The sequence below is a fragment of the Tachypleus tridentatus genome, chromosome 9, assembly GCF_004210375.1.
Source record: "Tachypleus tridentatus isolate NWPU-2018 chromosome 9, ASM421037v1, whole genome shotgun sequence".
NCBI classification, from domain to species: domain Eukaryota; kingdom Metazoa; phylum Arthropoda; class Merostomata; order Xiphosura; family Limulidae; genus Tachypleus; species Tachypleus tridentatus.
The window spans coordinates 138,276,136-138,302,198 of record NC_134833.1 but is presented as its reverse complement, the minus strand read 5'-3'; the positions used below and the strand labels follow the sequence as shown (position 1 = coordinate 138,302,198).

The following is a 26,063-nucleotide window of genomic DNA, read 5'->3' as shown; positions in this document are numbered from 1 at the left end:
TGTTTTAACCTAATTAATTTTCTTGTTTTTTTTATTACATTAACCTTTTAATTTCACTGATAAGTGCGTGTCTTAGTGACAACTTTTTATTTGAAAATTTAGGAAACGATCTGAACGACATAATGACATAAAACGGTTGTTTGGTAAAACCAAAAAAGATTTTCAATTGATCAGGGAGTTAGTCAGTTAGTTAGCATGGCCAGGTGGGTTAAGGCGTGCAACTCGTAATCCGAGGGACGCGGGTTCGAATCCCGTTACACCAAACATGCTCTCCCTTTCAGCCGTGAGGGAGTTATAATGTGACGGTAATTCGTTGGTAAAAGAGTAGCCCAAGAGGTGGCGGTGGGTGGTGAAGACTAGCTGTCTTCCCTCTAGTCTTACACTGCTAATTTAGGGACGGCTACCGCAGATAGCCCTCGAGTAGCGAAATTCAAAACAAACAAACAGTTAGTTTAGTGCTGCGAATATTAAATGTTTTTATTTTCAGTGAAGTAACAGAGATACGAAAAGTATCATGTGCACATGAAAAGTTAAAAAGTCAGTGACTGTTTAGCGTTACTTGTGAAGCTAAGTTGTTGTTAGTAACTTCTCAAGAGTGGGATTATTTTGGTAAAAATGAAATAAAAAGAAAATATGACTTCAAGACGATGAAACGTTATTGAGAAATATTTAAAAATTCGCTAGAAATGAGGAACGAGTGCAAATACAATCATAAAAAATAGGCAGAAAATTAGAAGAAAGTGGAAGGAAAAGTAAAGAAAACAAAAAACAGGACATTAAAAGAAGATCAGGAGAAAAAGGTACAAAAATTAACAGAAGATCTAAAAAAAACAAATTAGAGGTAAGAGAGACAAACTAAAATAAGGAGATATAAAAGTGTGTGTGTTTTCTCTTGTAGCAAAACCACAGCACTTATTTTAAAATAAGTTAAAACTTTGTCCATACCAACTGGACAATTCGAGACAGAAACAGAGAGACAACGACGACAAACTTTTAGGTGTAATTCAACTATTTTACGACTATAAATTCGGATCAGTATGTGTTCTATTATATTTCTGAAAAGCTTGGAAAACAATTGACTGATCGGAGCAATATAAAGGCAAAATTTCGACCATTTAGGTCAAATTGCGTAAGACATCGACATGTACGATAACATGATTCTTAACGTTGTTATGTCTACACTATACTATTAGTAGTAGTATAGTACTGTGATACCGTGGTCATACAAAGATATTGTAAAGAACCGACAAATCAATTTAGGATTGTCTGTAAAAGTGCATGAATTGAACAAGTCCATGTGAGCAAGGTTAATACCGAGTACTAGGCTTAACGTTACTGGCCTCAGTTGCAATGTATTAGCATTAGGCCCAACGTTAGTGTTTTTATCTGAGAACCGAGTGACAATAACGTTAGGCCTAAATACTTTAACTAGTTAGTGTAAATATACCAGAAACGCTACTGTAGCCTGGAATAATGAAGTGGACTATTCCCAATTTAAGGCCGTCGTTCTGCATTTGTCTTCGCATCCAAGAATGCAGGTAAAGCTTTAGAAATATGCCTATTTTCTTGATATATGGTATGTTGGCTCATCTAAAGTCCCCAGGTCAAAACTGGGCTCAGAGTTGAGGTCACAACTCATTCTTCAGATGTGTAATTACGATTAAGGTACTTTGGCAAAGGCCTAACGCAGTATTGATTATATGTTATGTGTACACATACAGAATGATCACTGCGTATATAGGCTACTACAGTATGTGTTATTGATCACAAATTGTTTTGGAATACTTTTTGGCTCACAATGAATTTGCATATTACCATTGACATTGCTTTTTGCATACAACAACCATACCAGTAATCTAAATGTAACTTTTGCAATGACTGAAAATTAATTCTCCTAAAATAAATTGAAGTCAATCTCGAATAGTTTTCAACCAATCAGAATGCAGCAAATCAATAAAGGTATTTATGAATTCATGTTTATATGCTAATGGATCTAGGCCCCAGGATAACTTTCTGACAATCTTTGTCTAAATGTAGACCTAGAGTTTAGTATGATTGACTGTCTTGTCAACGTTTTTGTTTATGAATTTCGGTGTTTTTCTAATCATTATAATTATATATGACCCATATTTTTGTGATTTTTTATTTTTGTTTCTGTATTTTTCAGACTGCAAGATGAAACGTGTTCAATTAAGTGGTGCACAAAAGAGAAAACTGGCAAAAAAGAACCAACAAAAGGCTTTAGGTTTAGTGGCCAAGGCTGGAAAGCTGACTAATTTTTTCACTAAACTTACACAACATAATCTTCCAAATCAAAACCCATATCTGCCATCAGAAGTCACTTGTACTACATCTGACTAACAAGATTGAAGTTGAACCAACAAGTACCACTTTGTCCACTTCAAGGTCAGAACACCAAGATGACGTTGAGGTGTCACAGGCTGGCTCAAATGACACAAGTCTCACAACTGATCTCACTTTGCCTGTAAATTCTCCTGATATCTCTAGTGTTAATGTTGATGCAAGTTGCTCTACAAGACAGTTTGAAGTTTAAATAATTGCTGAAAATGAAAATCTACTGGACTATGATAAAATGTTTCAGTCTACAAAAGATGAAGAAATTAAGCAAAAGATCCAGGGTTGTGGCTCGATTTCTCTGCTGATGATGTAGCTTATTGGATTGCTTGTGGACCCACTGACTGTCAACACCACAATGAGCCATTTGGCAAATCTTGCCGGACTTTCAGTAGTGGCAAACCAACGAGATACTGTTCGCAAAAACGTTTCTTTGGAATAAAGGCCAATGGTGAGCAATACAAGAGAGAGTGGTTATTGTATTCACCATCAACAAGGTCAATTTACTGTTTTGTTTGTAAACTTTTTGCCCCTAAATTTTCCTTGCGTTTTGTTTTAAAGAGAAGGGTTCAGTGACTGGCGAAATACTATTATAATTGATCATCATGAAAGCAGCACTACTCACCGAGATTCTATGCTAAAATACTTAACCTGCAGACAAGGTTTAGGCTTGCGACAAGAGTTGGAAAAATAAGTTAAAGAAGAGTTCAATTACTGGAAACATGTCTCGGAGCATGTAATAGCTGTTATTCGTACGTTAGCTGAACGTGGCCTGGCTTTTCGAGGAACAGATGAAAAATATGGTTCACTGCAGAATATGAATTTTTTAGGGCTGCTTGAATTCATAAATCAGTTTGATCAATTTTTAGCAGGGCACATTTCGAAATATGGAAATTCTGGGAAAGGAAATCCTACTTACTTGTCCAAAACCACCTGTGAAGAACTCATTGAACCAATGGCTCAGAAGGTCCACGCGCTCATTGTTGATAAAGTAAATTCTTCTGGTTATTCTAGCTTGTCAGTTGACTCGACGCCAGGTCTGTCACATATACATCAGTTAAGTGTTGTAGGTCGATACTTAAAAGATTGGAAGCCTACTGAACGCTTTTTAACCTTTCTGGAACTGAAAAGTTATACTGATGAGGAAATGACAAACCAGGTATTGCAGTACTTACGTGAAGTTTGCAAACCTAATTTTTCAAAATGTACAGGTCAGTCTTACGACAATGCTGCTAACATGTCTGGGTGTTATAAGGGGATGCAGCAAAAGATTTTAGAAGAAAATAAGTTTGCCATATATGCACCCTGTGCAGTCCATTCACTGAATCTGATAAGCCGAAGTGCTGTTGACTGCTGTCAAGTGGAAGTTATTTTTTCTCTATAATGCATTTGCTCTATACATTTTTCCAGCCTCAACCAGCCGGGGTAAAATTCTTAAGCTTTAAAGCTTGTCTTGGAAATGCAAGTGTGTTAAAATCCTTCTCTGATACCAGATGAGAGGCACATGCTATGACAACAACAGCAGTTTTGAAGTCTTTCTTTAAAATTTTGGAAACTTTAGAATGTCTAGTAGAAGACCAGTCAAAAGGGAGACACTAGAAGAGAAGCAGACAATATTACAAATAAGGTGCAAGAGCAAAAATTTGTTTTTATGTTGATCATGTGGGATGAGATTTTACAAATGTTTCATAAAGCAAGTCAAGTTCCACAAAATAAGGGTGTGGACTTAAAAACACGTGCAGATTTGTACGGGTCATTAGCTGACCAATTATGCACTTTAAGGGATGATTTTGAAAAATATGAAGCAGTTGCAAAGGAAATACTACAAGATGTTCATTACAATGCAGTTCAAACTCGCAAAGGTGTTAGAAAGAAGGTACTCAATGACGGAGATGCATAAGAAGTAGATCTGAATGCCAGAGATAAATTTCCTATCATCATCTTCTGCACAATTGTTGACAACCCAGAAACCCAGATGAGAAGAAGAAAGGTGTACAAAGAAATAATAAACAGATTTTCTTTCCCAAGTGATGTGACAAATGATGTCACTTCATCTGCTGGAACTGAAAGGTATTCTCAGTGTTCCCAAAAGCTAATTGATGCTTACCCAGAAGACTTGGACATTAATCTTTCTGCCGAACTTCAGCAGTTTCGCTCATATGTGCGCCATAAGTTCAGTGCAACAAAAACTGTAAAAACCAGATTCAATCATGCTGAACTTTATAAAATAATTTCAGAAGACAAAATTGAGCGTGAATTTTCAAACGTAGACATTACATTGCGTATATTTTTAACATTAATTGTCACAAACTGCACAGCTCAAGCATATTAAAAATCCCAACGGAACAACTATATGACAAGACAGGCTGGATGCCTGTATAGAAGCATAGAAGCAGATCTGTTACGCCAAATTAGTTTTAAGGATTTGATCAAAGACTTTGCAATAAAAAATCTAGAATAAAACTTTTTTTTTAATTTAAATAAATATTAAGGTATTGAGTAAATAATTTGTTTACAGGGTTTTAAGTTCAAAGGGAGAAATTGTTAACATCAAAATGAGAATTGTTTGAGTAAACGGATTTTGAGTAAATTTTACATTTTTGTTAACATAAAAGTGAGAATTGTTAACTCACAGTGAAAACAAATATACAGTAAAAATAATTATTTTGAATTATCATTACTTAAAGAAGTGATTTCCCTCATCATTTCTAAATAATAGGCCTCAGTCATTGGTTGATTTTGATCTATGCCCTGTCTGTTGAAGAAATAAAATAAAAATGTTTTTATTTAATATAGTTGTGGGGTCTGACCTGGAAGAAAACTGAAGAATAGTTATAAATTTTCAAACTTTTATTTCACTTTCAGCACTTATTGAGTCTCAATGTCTTGTCAGCTAAGCAATGGAGAGGCCGAAGGGGGCACCATCGTTGGGCTTGCTTAGAGCATCAGTTGCCCTTAATCCGGCCCTGAAGGATGTATCTTAACCAAATTCTCAGATTCTCCACGTGAAATGACTGATTTGTTGGCATGTGACCAATTCATAGATGCCATAGTGGATGAAGATTTGCGAATTAGGTCAAAGCAAAGTAGACGTATATCCTTAATAGAAAATGCCTAGAAGGTGATGGACCTTGAACAAATTAAAGAGTAGATAAATACAGTGACAGCACTGTCTAGGAGTTATGAGATATTCAAATGAAGTAGTGTGGAAACATCAACTCCCGCTGATGGAAGTTTAGAAGAATTAAATAATTACGTTAACGACTGTTTACTGAGAATGGAAGAAATAACCACCAAGACAATGTATATTAGTATATTAAAACGACGTATTATCACAAACTTCTGGTAAGAACCTGTAGAAAATTATACTTGGTCTCAAAGAAGGTAAGAGCAATGTAAAAATAGCATCACAGCCGATACTGTCAAAACAAGCATTTGATAACAAACCAGAGAGGTGATACCCAAAAATGAGTCCTTGAACTCAGGCAGACACTTGAAAACAGTAATTAATTGAACTTAAGGGACGAGGTTCAATTCAGAATACCATATTTGTTCCAGTTGAGATAAGAAATTCATTGCTTAAAGAACCCAAAACATATTTCATGAATTCTTTGAAGAGAAATCTAGCAACTTGTTGATTTACATTGCTAATACAACTACTATTATTCGACATGTCATGGTAAGAAAAGACGGAAAATTGTCCCCATAAATGAATCAAGAGGATTATAAAGTTCAAAGTGTGAAAAATTGGAAGATATTATCGCCAATGATAAGCTTGTGTAAACAACATGATGTGTGGTTAATTGATATAAAGGAAGAGTGCATAAAATTAATATACTTCATGTACAAACATAGATATGAAACAAGGCTAATTTCGAACAGTTTTTTAACAGTCTATGCCCAGGAAGTTTTGGTGCACTACCTGCCAGCTAAACCACTAGCTGTACTTCTTGTGGCAACAACAGGAAAGCACAAAATAACAGAGACGACCAACCTAAATTGAAAAGATCAGGGTACAGATGGACAGGTGATCCAACCCAAAGCTTGTCCACTGTGATCGTCTGTGGAATCACGTCAGCATGAAAATGGGCAAATGGTTAGTTTCAAAGAATATTTCACCAGAAGTACATCAACATGTTGGAATTGCCTAGGTTTTGATCAAGGTTACTGCTAAGGTAAAACCAGAAATAGAGCCACCATTGAATTCCTTCGACCATCTACTTAAAGAGAACTTGCCAAGTGACACGACAGCAGGTGATAACAAAGGGCAAAACGTCATCTTATTGTCCTACCATAAGTCATGGAAGACAAAAGTATCAAAAAGAATCTGTGGTTAAACAGTTCAGGCACAATATATAAGCAAAGAAAAATATTTAATTTTGTTAATCAAAATTATTAATTTTAATGATTTATTAATCGTAACATCTATAGTTAATTATTAAGAGTTATTTTGTTGTTGTGTAATAAGATTTGTTGAAGGGGCTCAATTTCGGCAGAAGGTAGTTTTGTAGACTACGATTTTTTTAATCTTTGCCATTCGTATTTGATGAGTGAATGTCTTAATGACAAACATTTTAAAAGCTTAGGAAACGATTTGAAAGATATAAAACGCGTCTTAAGCGAAACTAAAGAATATTGCTGATTTATTTTTTTAGCCATTGAGGTAGTTTAACAGGTAGTTTGAATTTGTGTTTCAGTGAAGTGAAAAAATAAAGAGAACCGTGCGTATAAGATAAAACACATAAATTACTATCTTGCGTTATCTGTGAAGTTAACTTTATTATTACTCACGTGGAAGTCTTATAAGTTGTATCTAGAAAAATTAAACACTTTCGTTGTAATTAAGTGGAATAACTTTGGATTCTTCTTTCCACAGAATCGCCAAACAATGGAAACCATGACAATCGTATGTTTGTAAAATCCAGTTAACAATGACTTTCTCACATTTTCGTATATCATGAACGATTTGCAATAACTTGCATTTTGAATGGTATACATAAATACTAGAAGAAATGTATACACACACATTTGGAGAGAGAGTGTGTGTGTGTTTTCTTATAGCAAAGCCACATGGAGCTATCTGTTGAGCCCACCGAGGGGAATCGAACCCCTGATTTTAGCGTTGTAAATCCGTAGACTTATCGCTGTACTGCTGTACTAGCGGGGGGCATATATAGAGAGAGAATGATTTTTTTTTTTTCACAAATGTCCATGTAAGTACAAAAGTTCTTTTACATAAAAGATGAAATACATGACTGTCAACACATTAACAATTTTGACAGTAGCTCTTTCTGTCAAACATTAAATTTGCTCTGCGAGTAAACAGTAAGTTTACGGACGTGGGTACAACACTACAATTTAAGGTTCGAATCTCCGCGGTGGACAGAATGCAGACAGCCCATTGCGTAGCTTCGTAGTAAAAAAAACAAACAACAACTACAACAAAAATGTGTGCAAGAATTTTAATACAGAATTAAAATCACACTCATTTTGCAAAGCGCAGTCGTGTTAAGTGAAATTCTTATCCGCTGATTAGGTTATTCATGAAATTAAGTTTACAGGGTTTAGATAAACTTAATTTTGATGCTTAGCCGAATCAACAACCGGAGCTTTTGAAACCCCTAACTTTACGGTCGAACACAAACTCTTTATAAGTTATCTATGTAGTGTTTCACTTGACAAACTTCAACCACTGTCACGTGACTAAAATGCCTTTCCAGAGTAACAATATTCCAACAGAACAAATCCACAAGTGATATTAACCAAAACGGATATATGTTAACACGTCTATTCAATTACTTTTACTACTTATCCTGTACTTGGAATGTTTATGTAGCGAATAATTCTTCTCGTGATTCATGGGGTGCACACATTTTACTGAAGTCATGACAGTACAGCTTGCAGCATTAAACACCGTTTCAGTGTCAACTGATTGACTAACAGACAACACGTTACTGTACAGTAGTGCGAGTGGTTAAAAAAAATAACAGGTGATCCCTTCCAGGGGACTAAGAACCATTTTCGTGAAAATTAATTTATATGTTTATTAGTTTATTGTATATAAAATTAGCACAAAAAATGCCATTAAAGTTGTGACTAGGAGGAAATCATCTAGAGTTGTATAAGATTATTGAAATATTCTTCTTCAAACAATTTGTGGCAAACTTTGTTAAGTTTATTAACAATAGGGCTTTACATAAACGTGTGTTATCAAGATACGTTTTAAAAACATAATTAAAAAGGTATCTTAAAAATAATGACAAAATAATTTTGAGCATTGTATAGCTAAGTATATTTACGTGGTTCCATTACAACTTAGTTCGAAACATATGCGAGTGATTTTGTTGTTTGCTTTTGTCTTTGAATTTGCCGCTGCGTGGATGGAAAAACGGAAGAAAAAAAATCGATTCCGGTTTGTAACTTGGTTAATCGAGGTTGAATATGTAGATGTGAATATGAGCGATTGAAAACAACAACTAGCACGCAAAGCTGTCAAAAATAAACAAAATTATATTCGTTCGTAAGAAGAGAAACAACAACCGTATCTAAACTGAATAAGGAATGATTATTTAAAGATTTTGATTAATAATATAAACCGTATCAATGCTTAACACAATTTTCCAAGCGACATTGTTACAGCATTCATAAATTTATAGATCAGATATACAATACGCAATTTTGTAATAAAAAAATACACATAATAAACTAAAATTGAAATACTGTATATTAAGCACTTTAAAACCAACTGATATATTTTTGTACGTAAAACAACTAGTTCTGTTTCACTAAATTTTGGCGAGTCTATCAGTAATCATATTGATTTAGAAACAAATAATTACTTACTACCAACTTTAATAAAGTATGAAATTCGGCTTCAGGGTCATAACTTTAGCGAGTATTTCAGGTTTTATTTGTGTAACGTAATTTAGACTCTGTGTATTTGGTTTGGTTTGAATTTCCCCTAAAGCTACACAAGGGCTATCTGCACTAGCCGTCCTTAATTTAGCAGTGTAAGACTAGAGGGAAGGCAACTAGTCATCACCACCCACCGCCAAATCTTGGGCTACTCTTTTACCAACGAACAGTGGGAGTAACTGTCACATTATAACGCCCCCACGGCTGAAAAGGCGAGCATATTTGGTGTGACGGGAATTCGAACCCGCAGCCCTCGGATTACGAGTCGAGTGCCTTAATCACTTGGTCATGGATTCTGTGTATAGCTCTATATCTGAAAATATTCTTGGCTAAGGAGGTAAATTCAGAATTCTGCCCTTAATTTCTTATTCTTCTATTGGCTTTGCTCTTAGGCTCATGTTGATTTTATATAGACCTTTGAAATTTTTAACATTTGTTAGAAAGAAATTTGTTCTTCTACATATATTACAAAATACGTAGTTGAAAATATTTTGGACTTCGTGAATGTAACTTGATCTAAACGTTTCTGCCCACATCAAAAAGTTTTAACTACGTTGTTAACGACAAATGTTTGACAGTAAAACGTGACACAAACTTTAAGCTGGAGAAGAAAAAAAAACATTCATTTTATGTTCTAAGCAAATGATAAAGGAATAAAACTAATTTTTAAATATTAATATAACTGTACACATCAGCAAACATTTTGTGTTGTTCCTTATAATACTTCCGATAATAATGCGTATGAATTTCGTTAAAATTTGATAAATGTCTCGACATATCGCGACATGCTGTTTACGCTTCATAGACAACAGCACAGTAAAAGATCAACATATCGTTATTTAATTTTTGCTATTTTCTTTAGAATTTGTTTCCTTCTATCTCTTTTGTGTAGAGCTAGTCATTAAACAGCTGGCGATTTTGTCTTTTGTAATTAAATCATCTCTATTTTCATTTATTGTTAGTTTTGAGAACTTTTGCTCATTACGGCGAGTAAGTAAAATACCACTTACAAGGTTTATTTATTGTAGGCCTAGGATTAGCCTAAATCTTCAGAGTTGGCCGAACATCTAAACTTTTAGAGATTACGACCGACTGATGATTCAATATATTCTAATCATAGTCGGCCTGGCATGGCCAAGCGTGTTAAGGCATGCGACTTGTAATGTGAGGGTCGCGGGTTCGCATCCCCGTCGCGCCAAACATGTTCGCCCTTTCAGTCGTGGGGGCGTTATAAAGCAACGATCAATCCCACTATTCGTTGGTAAAAGAGTAGCCCAAGAGTTGGCGGTGGGTGGTGATGACTAGCTGCCTTCACTCTAGTCTTACACTGCTAAATTAGGGACGGCTGGCACAGATAGCCCTCGAGTAAATTTGTGCGAATTTCAAAAACAAACAATTCTGATTTCAGGTTGGCTGAATTAAAAATTTTATTATTTTTAGAAGATTTGCAAACGATTATCTTCATTAATTAAAAAAATATTACCTTTAAAAGTATATGATATGTTTTTCTCACACCTTGACATATCTTACAGTAATGTGTCAGTGTTTTTGTTTTGTTTTTTCTTAAGTGAACCTCTTTTTAAAAGTTAAATTCAAAACCTGGGAAATATTTGTTTTATTACTCTATTTTGCCAGAGTTATTAGTGTTAGGGTTTGTAAAGGCAAATATATGAAATATGAAACATCTATTAATAGCTCTTCTATGGTGTGTTAACTTGTTCAATATAGACCCCCCCTCTAAGAGGCGAAGTGTAATTAAAATATCGTTTTTTTTAGTATTTCTAATCAATTTGTTATACACATTTTCTTTACTTGTGCATAAGTCATGTTTTACATTATTTTATCCCTGAGCTAGATTACTACATTTATTGTTTACAAGAAGCTGTTATTAATTACAGATAGTAGGTCAGTGTGTGTTGTGTTATACCTCGCTATACGAGTTGCAATATTATCTCTTGATGCATTGTATTAACGTCTCAAAATACATACGATGTTGCTGCGTCAGGTATATTTTGTGTGATTTGTTTTTGTTGTTGTTTTTGGAATTTCGCACAAAGCTACTCTAGGGCTATCTGTGCTAGCCGTCCCTAAATTTAGCAGTGTAAGACTAGAGGGTAGGCAGCTAGTCATCACCACCCACCGCCAACTCTGGGGCTACTCTTTTACCAACGAATAGTGGGATTGACCGTCACATTATAACGCCCCCACGGCTGGGAGGGCGAGTATGTTTGGCGCGACTCGGGCGCCAACCCGCGACCCTCAGATTACGAAGCGCACGCCTTAACGCGCTAGGCCATGCCATGCCCGTTTTTTTGTGTGTGATATCTAACTACATATTTGTTTTAAACATAGTTTTACTTAGTGCATCATTAGAAGAAGAAAATACTTTTAGCAAATACTATCATCTCTACCCTAAACTAGCTACAATTGCTGCTTGACTTGCTTTAAGATCTACACTTCTTAACAGTAAAAGTTTGGGAAAATTCACGTGTTGTTAGGTTCTGGATAGGCTTACAAACGTATTAAAACAAAAACAACAACAACAATTCGGTTTGTATGGAGACAGTCAATCTAAAACTTGTGATCCAACATTTAACGTCTATCTGTTTATATATTATTTTTATACCTCGAGCTATGTAGTCTGTATTTGTTCGTTGGACATATATTTAAATGAAAATATTTTCATATTAAATCGAGTTAAACTTTATTTTATAATCACAGCCGTGTCATTCTCCTCCTGATATCTTAAAAATGAACTCAAGTTGACTGTACAAACTAAATTATCTTTTTTTCTAAGAACATTTTATAGATTAAAATATTATAGTTGCTTCACATAATTTATTCGTCGCATAGTGTTCACTCTTTTTTTACTTAAATTAAACATGTCAAAAAACAAAAAATAAAACTTCTTTGTTGAATTTCATGCAAAACTACTCGAAAATTATCAACGCTAGCCGTCCCTGATTTAGAAATAATAGACAAAAGGGAAGGCATCTGGTCAACACCACTTACCGCCAGTTCTTGGGCTGCTATAATCGAATAAATGGATTGACCATCGCATTATAACACTCGCACAACTAAAAAATTGTTAAGACTAGTATTATATTTCGGAAATTACGAATCGAGCGCCATAAAAAGCTAGTCAGAGAATGAATCATTTTTTCTGTGACTAGAAAGAAATATCTGAGATTCAGAATGAAAATCGAAGTTTTATTTCAGATTAAAAACCATTTTTCCCTCTAAATTATTAGATGATGAAAGGTTTGATAAATTTATAGATTTGGCAAAAACTCACCTCTATCACTTCTAACTCACTCGCATGAAAAAAACGTACAAATTTATTTATTTTTCACTAAACAGCGCATGTAATATTGGGAATTAATATTGCATTGTTAAAAAGTGTTTTTTATTGTTTCTAAAGTTATTTGAACATTTTTTATGTTTACAAATATTAAATAACAAATAAAAGAAATCCTAACTGACAGTTCACTTCAGTATGTTTCACCTTTGGTGGTACCTAATGCTCTTGTGGGTTTTGTTACATATTGTTGTGCACCGACCTTACAACTAACGGTTGATCGCTTCATTAACCAAGCTTTCACGATGGTGTAGTATCTCAGATTCGATAAAATGTTCATGGACTGTTGTGCTAGATCAAATTTAGCGATTGTTACGACCATTTTGTGTTTATTTCGTTAAATCATGCAGGTAAAACCATCACATCCTGACATTTGTTAATTAGAATTTAACCATCCTACATATTCTCTTAGGTATAATTATTAGTTTATTAATTAGTGATAACTATTTCTGTAAGTTGAAGCTTTTACATTAAGCTTTGAGGGATGTATTTTATTCAGAGATGTACGGCATTCTTATCGCTCGGGCGATTGTCGTCTTGACTTCTTATATTGTTACTGCCTTATCACACGTGTGAGCTGGCCACCATGAATTTGGTAACACAACTTATATTTTTCCGTGGTAACTTTGTAGCACCAGAACGCCACAATGTATAGTAGTTCAAAGCAAATGGTACAGGGTCAAGAACATTTTTAAAGGTTACCTATCTATATTAAGTAAACTACGTTTATGTTAAAAACAATTTATTGATTACCACACTGAATTGACTGAATATGTCAAGTTTGAAACTTTGGTTAATTATGTGTTTTAATTACCAACATATCGATAACTAACTTTTCATGTCAAAAAATAAGTTTGAAACCCATTATATTATTCAGCTTGCCACTTGTAACTGAATTGTTTGTTTTGTTTGTTTTTGAATTTCGCGCAAAGCTACACGATGGCTATCTGCGCTAGCCGTCCCTAATTTAGCAGTGTAAGACTAGAGGGAAGGCAGCTAGTCATCACCGCCCACCGCCAACTCTTAGGCTACTCTTTTACCAACGAATAGTGGGATTTGGCGTAACATTATAACGCCCCCACGGCTGAAAGGGCGAGCATGTTTGGCGCGACGCGGATGCGAACCCGCGACCCTCGGATTACGAGTCGAACGCTTTAATCTATCTGGCCATACCGGACCTGTAACTGAATTATAATGGTTTCAATTAATTTCTTTCTCCCTTGATGAGTAACCCTGGACATGTGTTAGTGATGAGAGATGGAATTACACGAAACCGGTATAACTCACTGACAAGTAGAAAATATAATAATAGATTGGAATATATATATATATATTAATATAGAATAATAATAATATATATTAGTATCTCAAACATCTTGTCCAGCGGAATAATATATGAGAAAAAATTAACATATTCAATACTGCATATTTTTGAAATTCTGTTATAAATATAATAAAAGACATTTCAAAATGCCACACATATAAATGTTCATATCTGTTTAATTATTTTACATATATATAAAACTAGTAAAAGATATATATTTTATCAAAATTCAGTTTTCTCTTAAGCTTGTCTTAAGAAATGGTAAATGAGAAAATCTTATATTCTTACATGAAATTAAATTGATTTCTCAACAACCTCGAAGGACAAATTCGCTTTTTATTCTACAAATGCAAGTTATAAAGGCGCATATACATGTCCATACCATACATACATAAATTATTAGTATCTATATGATTCTTTGAAACAAAACCGTTTAACGTTAACTTCCGTTTCCTAGAATAAAATGTTTACCTTCAGTCTTCTGATTCTTCAGAGATGAACAGGATTCGTGGAGAACATAAAACTTTCGAAGATGTTTAACGGAATTTTTGGTTTTTAATCTTTCACCACTTCCAAGATGATAAAGTTTCAGTAATCCAGAGTTAAACATGAACTGAAACTTGATACTTCCAGCGGTATCATCTCAAGAATCTGAAACAGCTTAATGGTAAAAATATAACTACCTCGCCTTGTAACACCGCGTGTGATTTTGTGCGTCTGCGTACGCAGAAGCTTGTGAAATGATGAGACGCCCTACGAGAACGTCGCTTGTTCCTCGCTGATCACTCGCTTGTTCCTCGTTTCACCAGACAAGTAAGGCTTTCCGCGGGCCACAGTAGACCTGTTGCCGTTGCTAGAACATCGATGGAATGTGTTCTAACCAGGCGAACCAATCAGAATTCAAGAAAGAGGTAGGTATAATTTCCTCGGGTCAGTAAGGCATGTGTTCAAAAACCAGGGTCAGCTGGGAAACCATTTAACGCGGATTTAGAATTTTCTACTTCGGAGGAACACTCGGAAAAATAGCTACTTAATTATGTAATTATAAGGAAACGATTATTGTAATTCTTATGATCTCTTGCATACTGTATTAAATTGATTTGACTTTGTTCACATTATGTTAATTTGTCAGTGATAAACTTTTCCTTGGAGTTATCTAGTACTAAAATATTTAAAATCTTACTTGAAAGTTTGAAGTAAAACGAAGCCACCATTTGCCCCGTATTTTAATTAAACAAAGGAAGTTAATGAAATTAATTAAACGAACGTTTATCATCAATTATTTTATAGTTTTATTCAATAATAATAACACGATGTAGTGTTTATGTTTTATAAATCTTATAGAATAAAAAATGAATTGTCAGATAATATACGAATTGTTCAGTCAACAGATGGCAACTGAAACAAGTGTTTCAGTAATTTAAAATATAAATACTTTATAAAAGTTATTGATTATTTCGAATTACTAAGTACAGAGATTCTAGTGTCATCATCTGACCTCATAAAAATTTTCTGATTTTATATGTAATAAATGAAATAACTTTAAGTCTAAGTTAATAAGCATTTTTTGTTTGTTTCAAATTAATGCAAAATTCATCGTGTTACTCGTGTTGACGAAAAACCCACTTGAAAAATAATGAATCTCGGGACAGCTAGTATGAGTATTAAGTCTTTTACTAATAAAGCAGAGAACAACATTTCGACATTCATAGGTCATCTCCAGGTTAATAGTCTGATGATTTATCATGTTTTTAGATTTCATTTAATTATTATTTTTGTTTGTTTTGAATTTCGTGCAAAGTCACACGAGGACTACCTGTGCTTGCCGTCCCTAATTTAGCAGTGTAAGACTAGAGGGAAGGCAGCTAGTCCATACCACCCACTGCCAAATCTTGGGCTACTTTTTTACCAACGAATAGTGGGATTAACCGTAAAATTATAATGTCCCCACGGCTGAAATGAGCGGGCATGTTTAGTGTGACTGGATTTCGAACCCGAGAACATTGGATTACGAGTCGAGCACCATAACCACCTGGCCATGCCGGGATTTTTTTTATCATTAATAAATAATAGTTCGTTTTCATCTAAATTATTCTATGTAGTTGATAGGACAGGAATTCTTGAAACAGAATTTGTTGAATATATTACTATTGTCCTCCGCTAGTACAGCGGTAAGTCTACGAACTTACAACGCTATAGTCAGGGGGTTCGATTTTACTCGGTGGATTCAGCAGATAACCTGATGTGGCTTTGCTATAGTAAAAACACACATATTACTATTGTATTCATAGTATAAAAATAAGTTTGAAACCCATTATATTATTCAGCTTGCCACTTGTAACTGAATTGTTTGTTTTGTTTGTTTTTGAATTTCGCGCAAAGCTACACGATGGCTATCTGCGCTAGCCGTCCCTAATTTAGCAGTGTAAGACTAGAGGGAAGGAAGCTAGTCATCACCGCCCACCGTCAACTCTTGGGCTACTCTTTCACCAACGAATAGTGGGATTGACCGTGACATTATAACGCCCCCATGGCTTAAAGGGCGAGCATGTTTGGTGTGACGGAGATTCGAACCCGCGACCCTCAGATTACGAGCTCTTATAGGAACCTGAAGTTTGTGACAACTATCAGCACATTAAACATATTTTTATATATAGCGTTGATGTTACTAGTTTTCTTACTAATTGTTCGATAAAAGAACTATTTAAAGTACCAAAAATAATTAAAGATCCCAATATATCATTCAATTCATCACTTACTATTGAATTATTCCACCCATCATCATAAACATTTGGACAAGGACAAGCCTAGACATGTTATAGTGGTGAGTGTGCACTGTATGTGTAATGGTTCAGTTGTCTCTCACTAAGCAAAATTTATGTTGAATTTGAAGTATATATATCATTTATGTGATTTTTTATTCTTGTGAATTAACAAGCTCTTTAAAATACTAAAAATAAATGTGAAACCAATTATGTCATCTGTCTTGTTCTTTCGACTTGCTCTTGTATAGGGCTACTGATGAGGGATTGAATCCCCCCCTTAATTGATTTAACTAATCATAGAATATAAGTAATGAACTAACTAATAAAATCGGCTTTTTATTTATTTTTAGGTTTCCCAGTGAATCGCCGAGAAACTCACGGATTCACAACGTAAAGACCCTGAGCTTACAAAGCAAAAAATTCGAATTCGATGGGCAAAGCACAGATAGCACCTTACGTGGCTGTGGGTTTTACAACAAACAATAACATTGTTAGTGGTTATCGTTAAACATTATTCTGCTTAAAATATATACCCGTTTAATCTTGTTTTCAGCCAAGTACAGTTACATGTCAGACTGCAAATCTGAAGTGATGTGAATCTCATTTCGTTACAACAACATAGAAACGCACAGGTATAAGACTTTGGAGTAGCGATATAATATGAAAGTGACAGTCAAATCTCACTAGTTGGTCTGACAAAAGTTGACGTTGGTTCGTGTTGACTAACTACGTACACTTTTGTCTATCATTTCTAAATTAGAGACTACTAGCACTGATCGTCTGAGACGGGACTATCCAAAGAATCATCATGTTCGTATACACTGCTGGCCAAAATTTTAAGGCCAATGAACATAAAGAAAAAATATGCATTTTGCGTTGTTAGATTCAACTACTTATTTGAATTGAGCTTCGAAAGATGAAAATAAGAAAAGGGAAAATAAAAATAACAAACTTTTTTAGCATATAATAGGTAAAATGTAAACACTATGAAACTAACCTAAATACTAGCTGGTCAAACGTTTAAGACATACTGAAATGAAGCGTTAATCGGTAAACACGTAACGAAATTTATTAATTTTGTTTCAAGCATTAGCGATGTCAACATCTCCCACTGAGATTTCTTGTGTTACATTGGGTAAAAACATGGCAAAGGCTAAAAAGTTGACAGAGTTTGAACGTGGCAGAATTGTGGAGCTGCAAAAGCAAGATCTATCTCAACGTGCCATCGCTGGTGAGATTGGGCATAGTAAAACTGCTGTTGCAAATTTCTTAAAAGACCCTGAGGGATACGGAACGAAAATTTCAAGTGGTCGCCCCAAGAAAATTTCGCCGGCGTTGAGCAGGAGGATTCGACGGGTTGTCCGGCAAGACACCAGCCGATCGTTGAATCAGATTAAGGCCCTTATAGACGCACAATGCAGCTCAAGAACAATAAGACGACATCTACGAGAGAAAGGCTTTAAAAACCGTAAACGTCTTCAAAGGCCACTCTTCCCTCCACACCACGAAACAGCTCGGTTAAACTTTGCTGAGAAGCACCAATCATGGGACGTAGAAAAGTGGACGAAGGTTTTGTTCTCTGATGAGAAAAGATTTAACGTGGATGGTCCAGATGGCTTCGAACATTACTGGCACGATAAGGAAATCTCACCGGAGACATTTTATACACGACACAGTGGAGGGGTTCCATTATGATCTGGGGTGCTTTCTCCTTCCATGGAACAATGGAGCTTCAGGTTATACAGGGGCGTTAAACAGCAACTGGCTACATTGGCATGTTGGAGAGAGCATCTTTATTGACTGAAGGCCCTCGCTTGTGTGGAAATGACTAGATCTTTCAGCAGGACAACGCTGCAACCTACAATGCCCACAGGACAAAGAACTTTTTCATGGCGAATAACGTGATTCTTTTGGACCATCCAGCGTGTTTGCCCGAATTGAACCCCATTGAAAATATGTAGCTACTATTTTACCAACGAATAATGGGATTGACCGTCACATTATAACGCCCTCACGGCTGAAAAGGCGAGCATGTTTGATGCGACCGGGATTCGAACCCGCGACACTCGGATTACGAGTCGAACGCCTTAATACACTTGGCTATGTCGGGCCCCGAAAAGGGAGAAAATATAGTGCAAAGAAATCATAAATCTTATTCAAAAATAGCTTGTATCAGAAAAAAATCTTAATAAAAAAATAACAGAAGTTAGAGAATAAAAACTGAATTCTATTCTACAAAAAATGGAAGAATAGTTGGAGACTTGTCATAAGTTTGCTAACGCTTGAGTATATCTTGAAAAAAATTTTTGTTTATACAGTTTAAAATTGGTTTTAAAAACTTTCACTCTATTTACACCTAAAATTCGCTTATGAAAGTTAATGAAATTATTTGAGACGTTTTCAGATTTAGAACTTATAAATAAATATCTATGGGGTTGAAAACGAAAATAACTCTTTATCACATATATACAATTATAAATAAATAATCTAATTTAGTTCGTCTAGGTACCGTATGAGTGCAGTGTATTAATATTGTAAAAATGGCGGATGATCCTGAAGTGGTAAGTGTTATGTAATCTTTACAGTCTTTGTTGTTACTTCTGTAAATTTTTATGTACAATGTGTACTTACAAATGTATACCTGCGTTAATATATTTCTTTATAATTATTTGAAAATTGTTTTTAGTTTCATTACTGCATCGTTATTATTAGCAGTGGTATCGGCGTTACCACACCATTAGAAATAGTACTAATAGTAGTCCGTAACTAACAGTAATATTAATATTAATTTTAGTTTTTCTACTGTTAGTAAATTTTATTGACAGCTTGTAGACATAAGTTTGAATAAATTAGCAACAGAAACCGTTGGTTACGTAATTTTGACATGTTACGATCAGAACCAAAGAAAGTAAAATGTAGAATTTTAAATGACTTTGTACTGTTGATATAACTTACGTGTTTTATATCGCATATAAAAACTTGTTTTACTACTTGATAGTAATATTATTTATAGCAATCAAAAATGACAAAAAGGAATAATTTAAATGAAATCGCATTAGAAGTAAGCTGATGAGTATAGCTTCTATAAGTTTAAAGAAACAGCTGTGAATGAATACATATTGCTTCCATAATTTCTGTTGTTGGGCAGATTGTTTTAGAATAATAGAAAGTTCAATCAGTTTTTTTATAAACTTTATAAACATTTCATATATTAAGTAGAGCTTGACAGTTTATATACCTATGAGCATCAATTAGTGTTGTGTAAAAATAATTTATTAAAATAATAATTGCATTAATTAATGTTCTAAAAATAACTAGTTTAATTTATTGTGTCTGATTATATCAACTATCCAAATAACTGAAATATTTCCAATGTGTTTTTTTTTATTCTTATTAATTAATTTATGGTAATGAAAATTAATTTATTAGTATCAGAACTCATGAAAATAGCATTTCACTGTTTTTTGTTTTTCCAAATATCAAGACCTTGTGAGACTAATCAATTAGATGAATGTAAATGATTATCAAATACCTCAAATCACTCACCTCTGATATTAAGACCAAACCAATCGTACTTTGTTAAATTTTTTCTGGCCAAACAACAGTACAATTTTCTAGAAATAACAAGATTAGTGAAAAATGTCATAATTTACAATAGTATATATGTGTAGATGAGATGATGAACTGTAGTATTAGAAAAATAAATTTAACAAAATAACAAGTGACAAATAGATTACTAGAAATATTAATGCTGAAGTATATAGTTTTCTGAATAGAAATATCAGCTGGAAGCTGGCTGATTAATGTACACCTTCCAATAAGTTCACTTTATGGCCCAGCATGGCCAGGTAGTTAGGGAGTTTGACTCATAATCTGAAGGTTGTGAATTTGAATTCCCATAATGCCAAATATGCTCGCCCTTTGAGCCATGGGTGCATTATAATGTGTCAATCAATTGCACTATTCATTTGTAAAAGAGTAAGTATCCCAAGAGTTGGCAGTGGGTGGTGGTGATTAAATGCCTTCCCTGTAGTCTTAAACTAGTAAATTAAGGACAGCTAGTGCAGACAGCCCTCATGTAGCATTGTACAAAATTAAAAAACAAACAAGTTCATGTTTTATTTGAATAAGAAGTTCCTTAAAAAATTTTGTGTAGAAGGAGTTTTGAAAAACAAAACCTGGTAAGTTTTGCTGCAGATAAGTTCTTATGGCATTAAGTCATGTGCAACATTTTAACCATAGGTCAGCTGTTTCTGTCACAATATAGAGGCTAAATAGGGTTGTAAGATTAAATAAAAAGTAACTTAAATTTAAATAATGCATTGGTAAAGATGAGATTTATAATACATATATTTAAGAGCAATTTTTTATTTGCTGCAGACAGTTGTGTTGCTTGTACATTTATTACCATCTTTACTGTTATTTTCCTTTATAGATTTATGATACAAACTTGTGAAATTATTATATGTGCTATGCATATTTTATTATATAAAATTTGAAGTAGTGCAAAACTATTTTTATACCCTTTTGTACATACATAATTGTTTCTTTGTTGGATGATTTTTTAATTGTTTCTATGAAGCAAATCTTTATATCTTCTGAAGATACAACCATATTTTACAGAGCAGTATGTCAAACTTTTATTTAAGGACAGAACAAGTAATTATTTAAAACATACATTTATTTTATTTTTAAAAATACTATACTTGCTAGGGCTACTGAGAACCATCAAGGGAATAGCATTATTTTTAATGTCGTAATTTGTTTATTTGGTAGAAGGATCTGTGTTTCTTAATGATCATGCTGAATAAGCTTAGAAAATAATATATTGACATCAAGTTTTTCTTGGACATTTGAAACTAGATTGTAAATATGATGTATTTGTGGAATGATAGTTATTTCAAGGTAGAGAGTGAAATTAGTATGTTGTTATGAAGTATTTAGCTGTGTGTTTAATATCACATTTATTGGGCTGTTTTGTACATGTAGTTGATCTTATGGTAATCCTAGAAGTGTTACAGATGTTTGAATGCCATTTGTAAAGTGGGCCTTCAATAAGTTATAACGGAGTGCAAGTGTTCTGGCTTGTAGAAATATTAAAGGAAGAATAAAATTTTTGTTCTTGTGTAGACAGAATGTTGATTTACTTTCACTATGTAATTTTAAATAGCTTGTTAGAGACATAACATTGTAAAAAATTTTTTATTTACATGTACCCACCTGATGGTAGTAGGTAAACTTAGTGAAACATGGTATTTTTTAAAAATAAGTTATTTTATGTATTAAAAAACAACTCTAATTTTCTTATTACAAGTTCTTCCTATAATTAAATGTCAAGATGCTTACACTTAAAAATGTAAGACGTAAAAGTGTAATTGTATGTGTGTATCTTTAGTAATTTTTTTCCAACAAGTTTGTGGGCTGCTATCTGTTTGGAAGCGATGTAATTTTAATTATAAAAGAATCTAAAGTAATAATATATTATGCTCTATAGTAATAAAATAAAGTTTTAAATTTGGACCTTTATATGCATTGTTTAAGATAAATGGATACACACATTTTGAATATCTTATGTTGCTGTTAACATTCTAAGTACAATATACTTTTGTGTATATTGAACTTCTGTTAGCTAAGCCTAATGTGTAAATAACTATACACACACACAGAGCCCCTGTGCAAAGGTTTAATTACATCCATTTATTTTAAGACTGCAACCTAAACTTTTTTTTTTGCCTTTGAAAGTAAACAAGGTTGTAAGGATGGTGTTTGCATCATCTCTGCATGAATGCACAGATGCATAGTGAGGTAGAATTTTAGCAGACAAAAATAGGATAAATTAAACTCAATTGTGATTGAATATACACACACACACTATACATTGCTACGTGTTAATTCTGTGCTGTTATGTATGGATGATGCAAATGATGTCCCTATTATCTTGTTTGTAGTGTTTTTCAAAACTGATATAAGCTATTCTCAGATTCACTTTTTTTTTTTTTTTGATGCAGTATTTCAGTAGACATAGGAAGGTTGTGTTTATGCCAAGGTTCTAAATACAATGAGCTCCCCTGGCTGTAATATTTATTGTTTATTTATTTCTTGGCTGGTAATTCTTTTTTCACCTTGTACTTAAGTTTTTTTTAAAGAGCAACAAATTTCTGTAAGAAAGCTAACTCCGGTGGATAATGAATTTACACTAGAATTATAATTTGGTTTTAATTACTACCAGTTAATAATAGTTATAAAAACTTGATGCCATTGTTAACACAATTTATTTTTGGCACGATAATGTTATTAATTTTGAAAGGCTTTCTGGTAGTAAGTTGAAATATATGTAAGCCTAAAGCACTGTTGCATGAACTGAGCCTATTTTAACATTGTAGTAAAATTTATGCCATGTTAAAACTTGACCATCTTACTTTTATTTACTAATCTTACTATATCTAGTTATTTAACCCAAATTACTATAAATTATAATATTAAATAACTCAGAAATCTGTAAGAGCTTAAAGTTCAAATGTTCTTCCTCTTCAGTCATGCCATCTTATTTTGGTTGTTGAAAAGGGGTTAATATCTTTACTATAAATTGTAATAAACTCCTATGAAAGTGTAATACCTGTGTTTACAGACAGCAGGTAATGCAGTTGAAGAGCCCCTCGATCTTGTACGTCTTAGTCTTGATGAAAGAATCTACGTCAAAATGAGGAATGACAGAGAGCTACGAGGAAGACTTCATGTATGTAATGTCACATAAACAAGTAACTTTTCTTCTTAACTCAATTTGTATGAAGGTGATACATATACACATTATTTTTTATGAAATAAGGTTCATAAGATATGTTGGTCAAAGAAATGTTTTATTTTACAAACTGTGCACAGATAGTAAATTGTATTCAAACTTTTAAAATTATTTGTATGTACTGAAAGCTCCCTTGCAAGTCAGAACTAATTTTAACATTAATCAGTGATGATGAGAAAACCCACTTTTATCGAAAAATGTGTAAAAATGGTTGATTTTGGTTGAGAAACCTTCACACCTTTTCAAACACTGCACATCAAATAAACACAACATAACTATAGAAAACACCCAAATACTAAATAAAGAAACAAATGTAAAATTAAAGAAGCCTTACTTATACAACAACTCAAGCCCAAAATAAACCAGTACAAAGGAACACCTTTTTACCTACATTTATAAATATATCCAACATCTAAGCATGCCCTCTACATTCCTACATTCAGTTACACAACCACCTTCAAATGTGGTCAGCTACCAGTCAGTAATCCTTTCTTTCTTTGTGAACCTGACAATGACTGAAGAAGGTTTAAATGTTGTTTGCTCCTCTACATAATTTTCTCAACCCAAACCAACTGTTTTTATATATGTTTTTAACATTGTCAAGTTTCTTTTGAGTCAATCTATGATGTATGTTAAGTTTGCTCATTCATCATAATTTTGGCAGCTGAAAGACAGTTTCTATTGTTAATTTTTTTACTCAATTTATTTCACTTTCAGGCTTATGATCAACATCTGAATATTATTCTTGGTGATGTTGAAGAAACAGTGACAACAGTTGAGATTGATGATGAAACCTATGAAGAAGTTTACAAAGTAGGAATTGAGTGTTTTTATGTATAATTCAAACTTTGATTAGCTAACTGAATAATATTGAAAATGTCTTTCTGCAATAGCAAGCCTTCCAAAAGATTGAAGCTTTACAGATAATGTGTCAAGATTATTTTATTTTCAATTGTAATAAACATGCAGGAATCTTTGGTTAATTTTTTTCTGTAAATTAGTTTTTGGAAAATGCATCTTTCTATCCATCCAAATTTGATAACAAGGAATCCACTTTTAAGCAAATAATTTGGAGATGACTTGAATGGGTAGTGAAAGAAACTGTTACTAATGTACATTTTTAACAAGGTTTCACTATCCATTCAAACCATTACATCTATCCAGCTCATTGTTATTTGCTTGTTTTATGTATTTTTGTTGATAAGGTTACCCTCTGAAAGACATAAACAATTATGTAAATATTAATATATATTTTAAACATGAATAAATACAGAACTTTACTGATTAAGTTGGATTTGAAATACGATTTGTAACAAATATGTTTTCTTATAGTTCATGTATCAGTAACAACACTAGATGTGTACACAACAACTTTACAGATATAATTGAAAAGGTTACGTTGTTATATGAATATCGGGAAATACTTTTAAGCAAATTTTATGTATACTGTGTGACATTTGGTGTTTAAACTAAGTAGTAAATACACTAAGTTTTAGCTAATATTAAAAAAAAAAAAAAAGAGAGGATTGTTGCAATTGCCTGGAACAAAAAGTGCTTGCTTCTTCTGAACATCACTCTAAGAACTAATATTTGGGGGATTTAGAATTAATTGTCATATTTTTTGAAAAGTGTGTAATGTATTACCAACTTTATTCTAAATCAATTTTCCATTTTTTATTTATCATTGTCTCTCTCTATTCAAGACAACAAAGAGAAATATTCCAATGTTATTTGTACGAGGAGATGGCGTGATTCTGGTATCGCCACCTGTGAGAGGAGGAATTTAACATCATTGTACTATTTCTGAGAAATTCATTATGGCCAACCTGTTAACTTTATTTTGAATTAATGGAATTATTTGAATGCATACAGTTCATAAATAAAAATCCAATTTTTTGTAAGCTAATAATCTTTACATTGTAGAAATGTGTGAATAAACTCTTCACAACTATATCAATCATAATATCTGTTTTTGCACTTCTAACTTAAGTCTTTTAAAATTATATATACTCTTTCCAAAATCGTGTTAACATTTTTTGGGCTTTTGGTATCACAGATTGAGGTATCTAAACACGTATATAGTTACATAAGCATCAAGAAAATATTTAAGTCTTGATTTTCAAGGCTTCACATACACAATATAATGTCACAACAACTTTAACATTACTCAGTATTGTCTCTCCTGAAAATGCTTGTTTGTCTTATTATGTAAAAGCACAAGCAAGTGCACTTCATTTCAAGGGATGTAAACATACTTTACTGGACATGTTGTACAACAGTATATTAAAAGCTTATCAAAGCGTCAGGTCATAGTATAATGTTATAATTTTATTTATTGAGAGTATTATGTATGGTAAAATTTAGTTTGATTAAACTAAAGCAAAAACATGTATGAATTACATTAATTTATCTCTTGAATAAAGGCTGCACATAACAAGGACTTCAGGTGAACAGACTTGTACATTTTAGAATTTGCAATAAGAAATCTTTTGTATTATTCTAGAAATTTAATATTTAAAGAAATATTTTTACAATAAAGATAATAAC

At 33.3% G+C, this 26,063-nt stretch overlaps 2 protein-coding genes across 4 annotated transcripts in view; one reads left to right on the top strand and one right to left on the bottom strand.

The window, feature by feature from the left end:
- sha (shavenoid) overlaps positions 1 to 14,802 on the bottom strand; it is a 66,578-nt gene extending 51,776 nt beyond the window's left edge. The window contains exon 1 of the mRNA XM_076457503.1: positions 14,424 to 14,802. The gene's annotated coding sequence lies outside the window, so the exon portion shown is untranslated. The remainder of the gene's footprint in view (positions 1 to 14,423) is intronic.
- On the top strand, positions 14,726 to 25,479 carry LSm3 (U6 snRNA-associated Sm-like protein LSm3). Of its 3 annotated transcripts, XM_076457507.1 has the most exons (5): positions 14,726 to 14,863; positions 17,068 to 17,207; positions 23,346 to 23,453; positions 24,234 to 24,329; positions 25,220 to 25,479. In XM_076457507.1, exons 2-5 carry the CDS (start codon positions 17,148 to 17,150, stop codon positions 25,301 to 25,303), a joined length of 348 nt encoding a protein of 115 aa, XP_076313622.1. In that variant the 5' UTR covers positions 14,726 to 14,863; positions 17,068 to 17,147; the 3' UTR covers positions 25,304 to 25,479. The 3 variants fall into 3 exon arrangements, with proteins under 3 accessions (XP_076313622.1, XP_076313623.1, XP_076313624.1); XM_076457508.1 differs by lacking the exon at positions 17,068 to 17,207 and having other exon boundaries at positions 14,807 to 14,863; XM_076457509.1 differs by lacking the exons at positions 14,726 to 14,863; positions 17,068 to 17,207 and adding an exon at positions 19,149 to 19,278.
- The last annotated feature ends 584 nt before the right edge of the window (positions 25,480 to 26,063 follow it).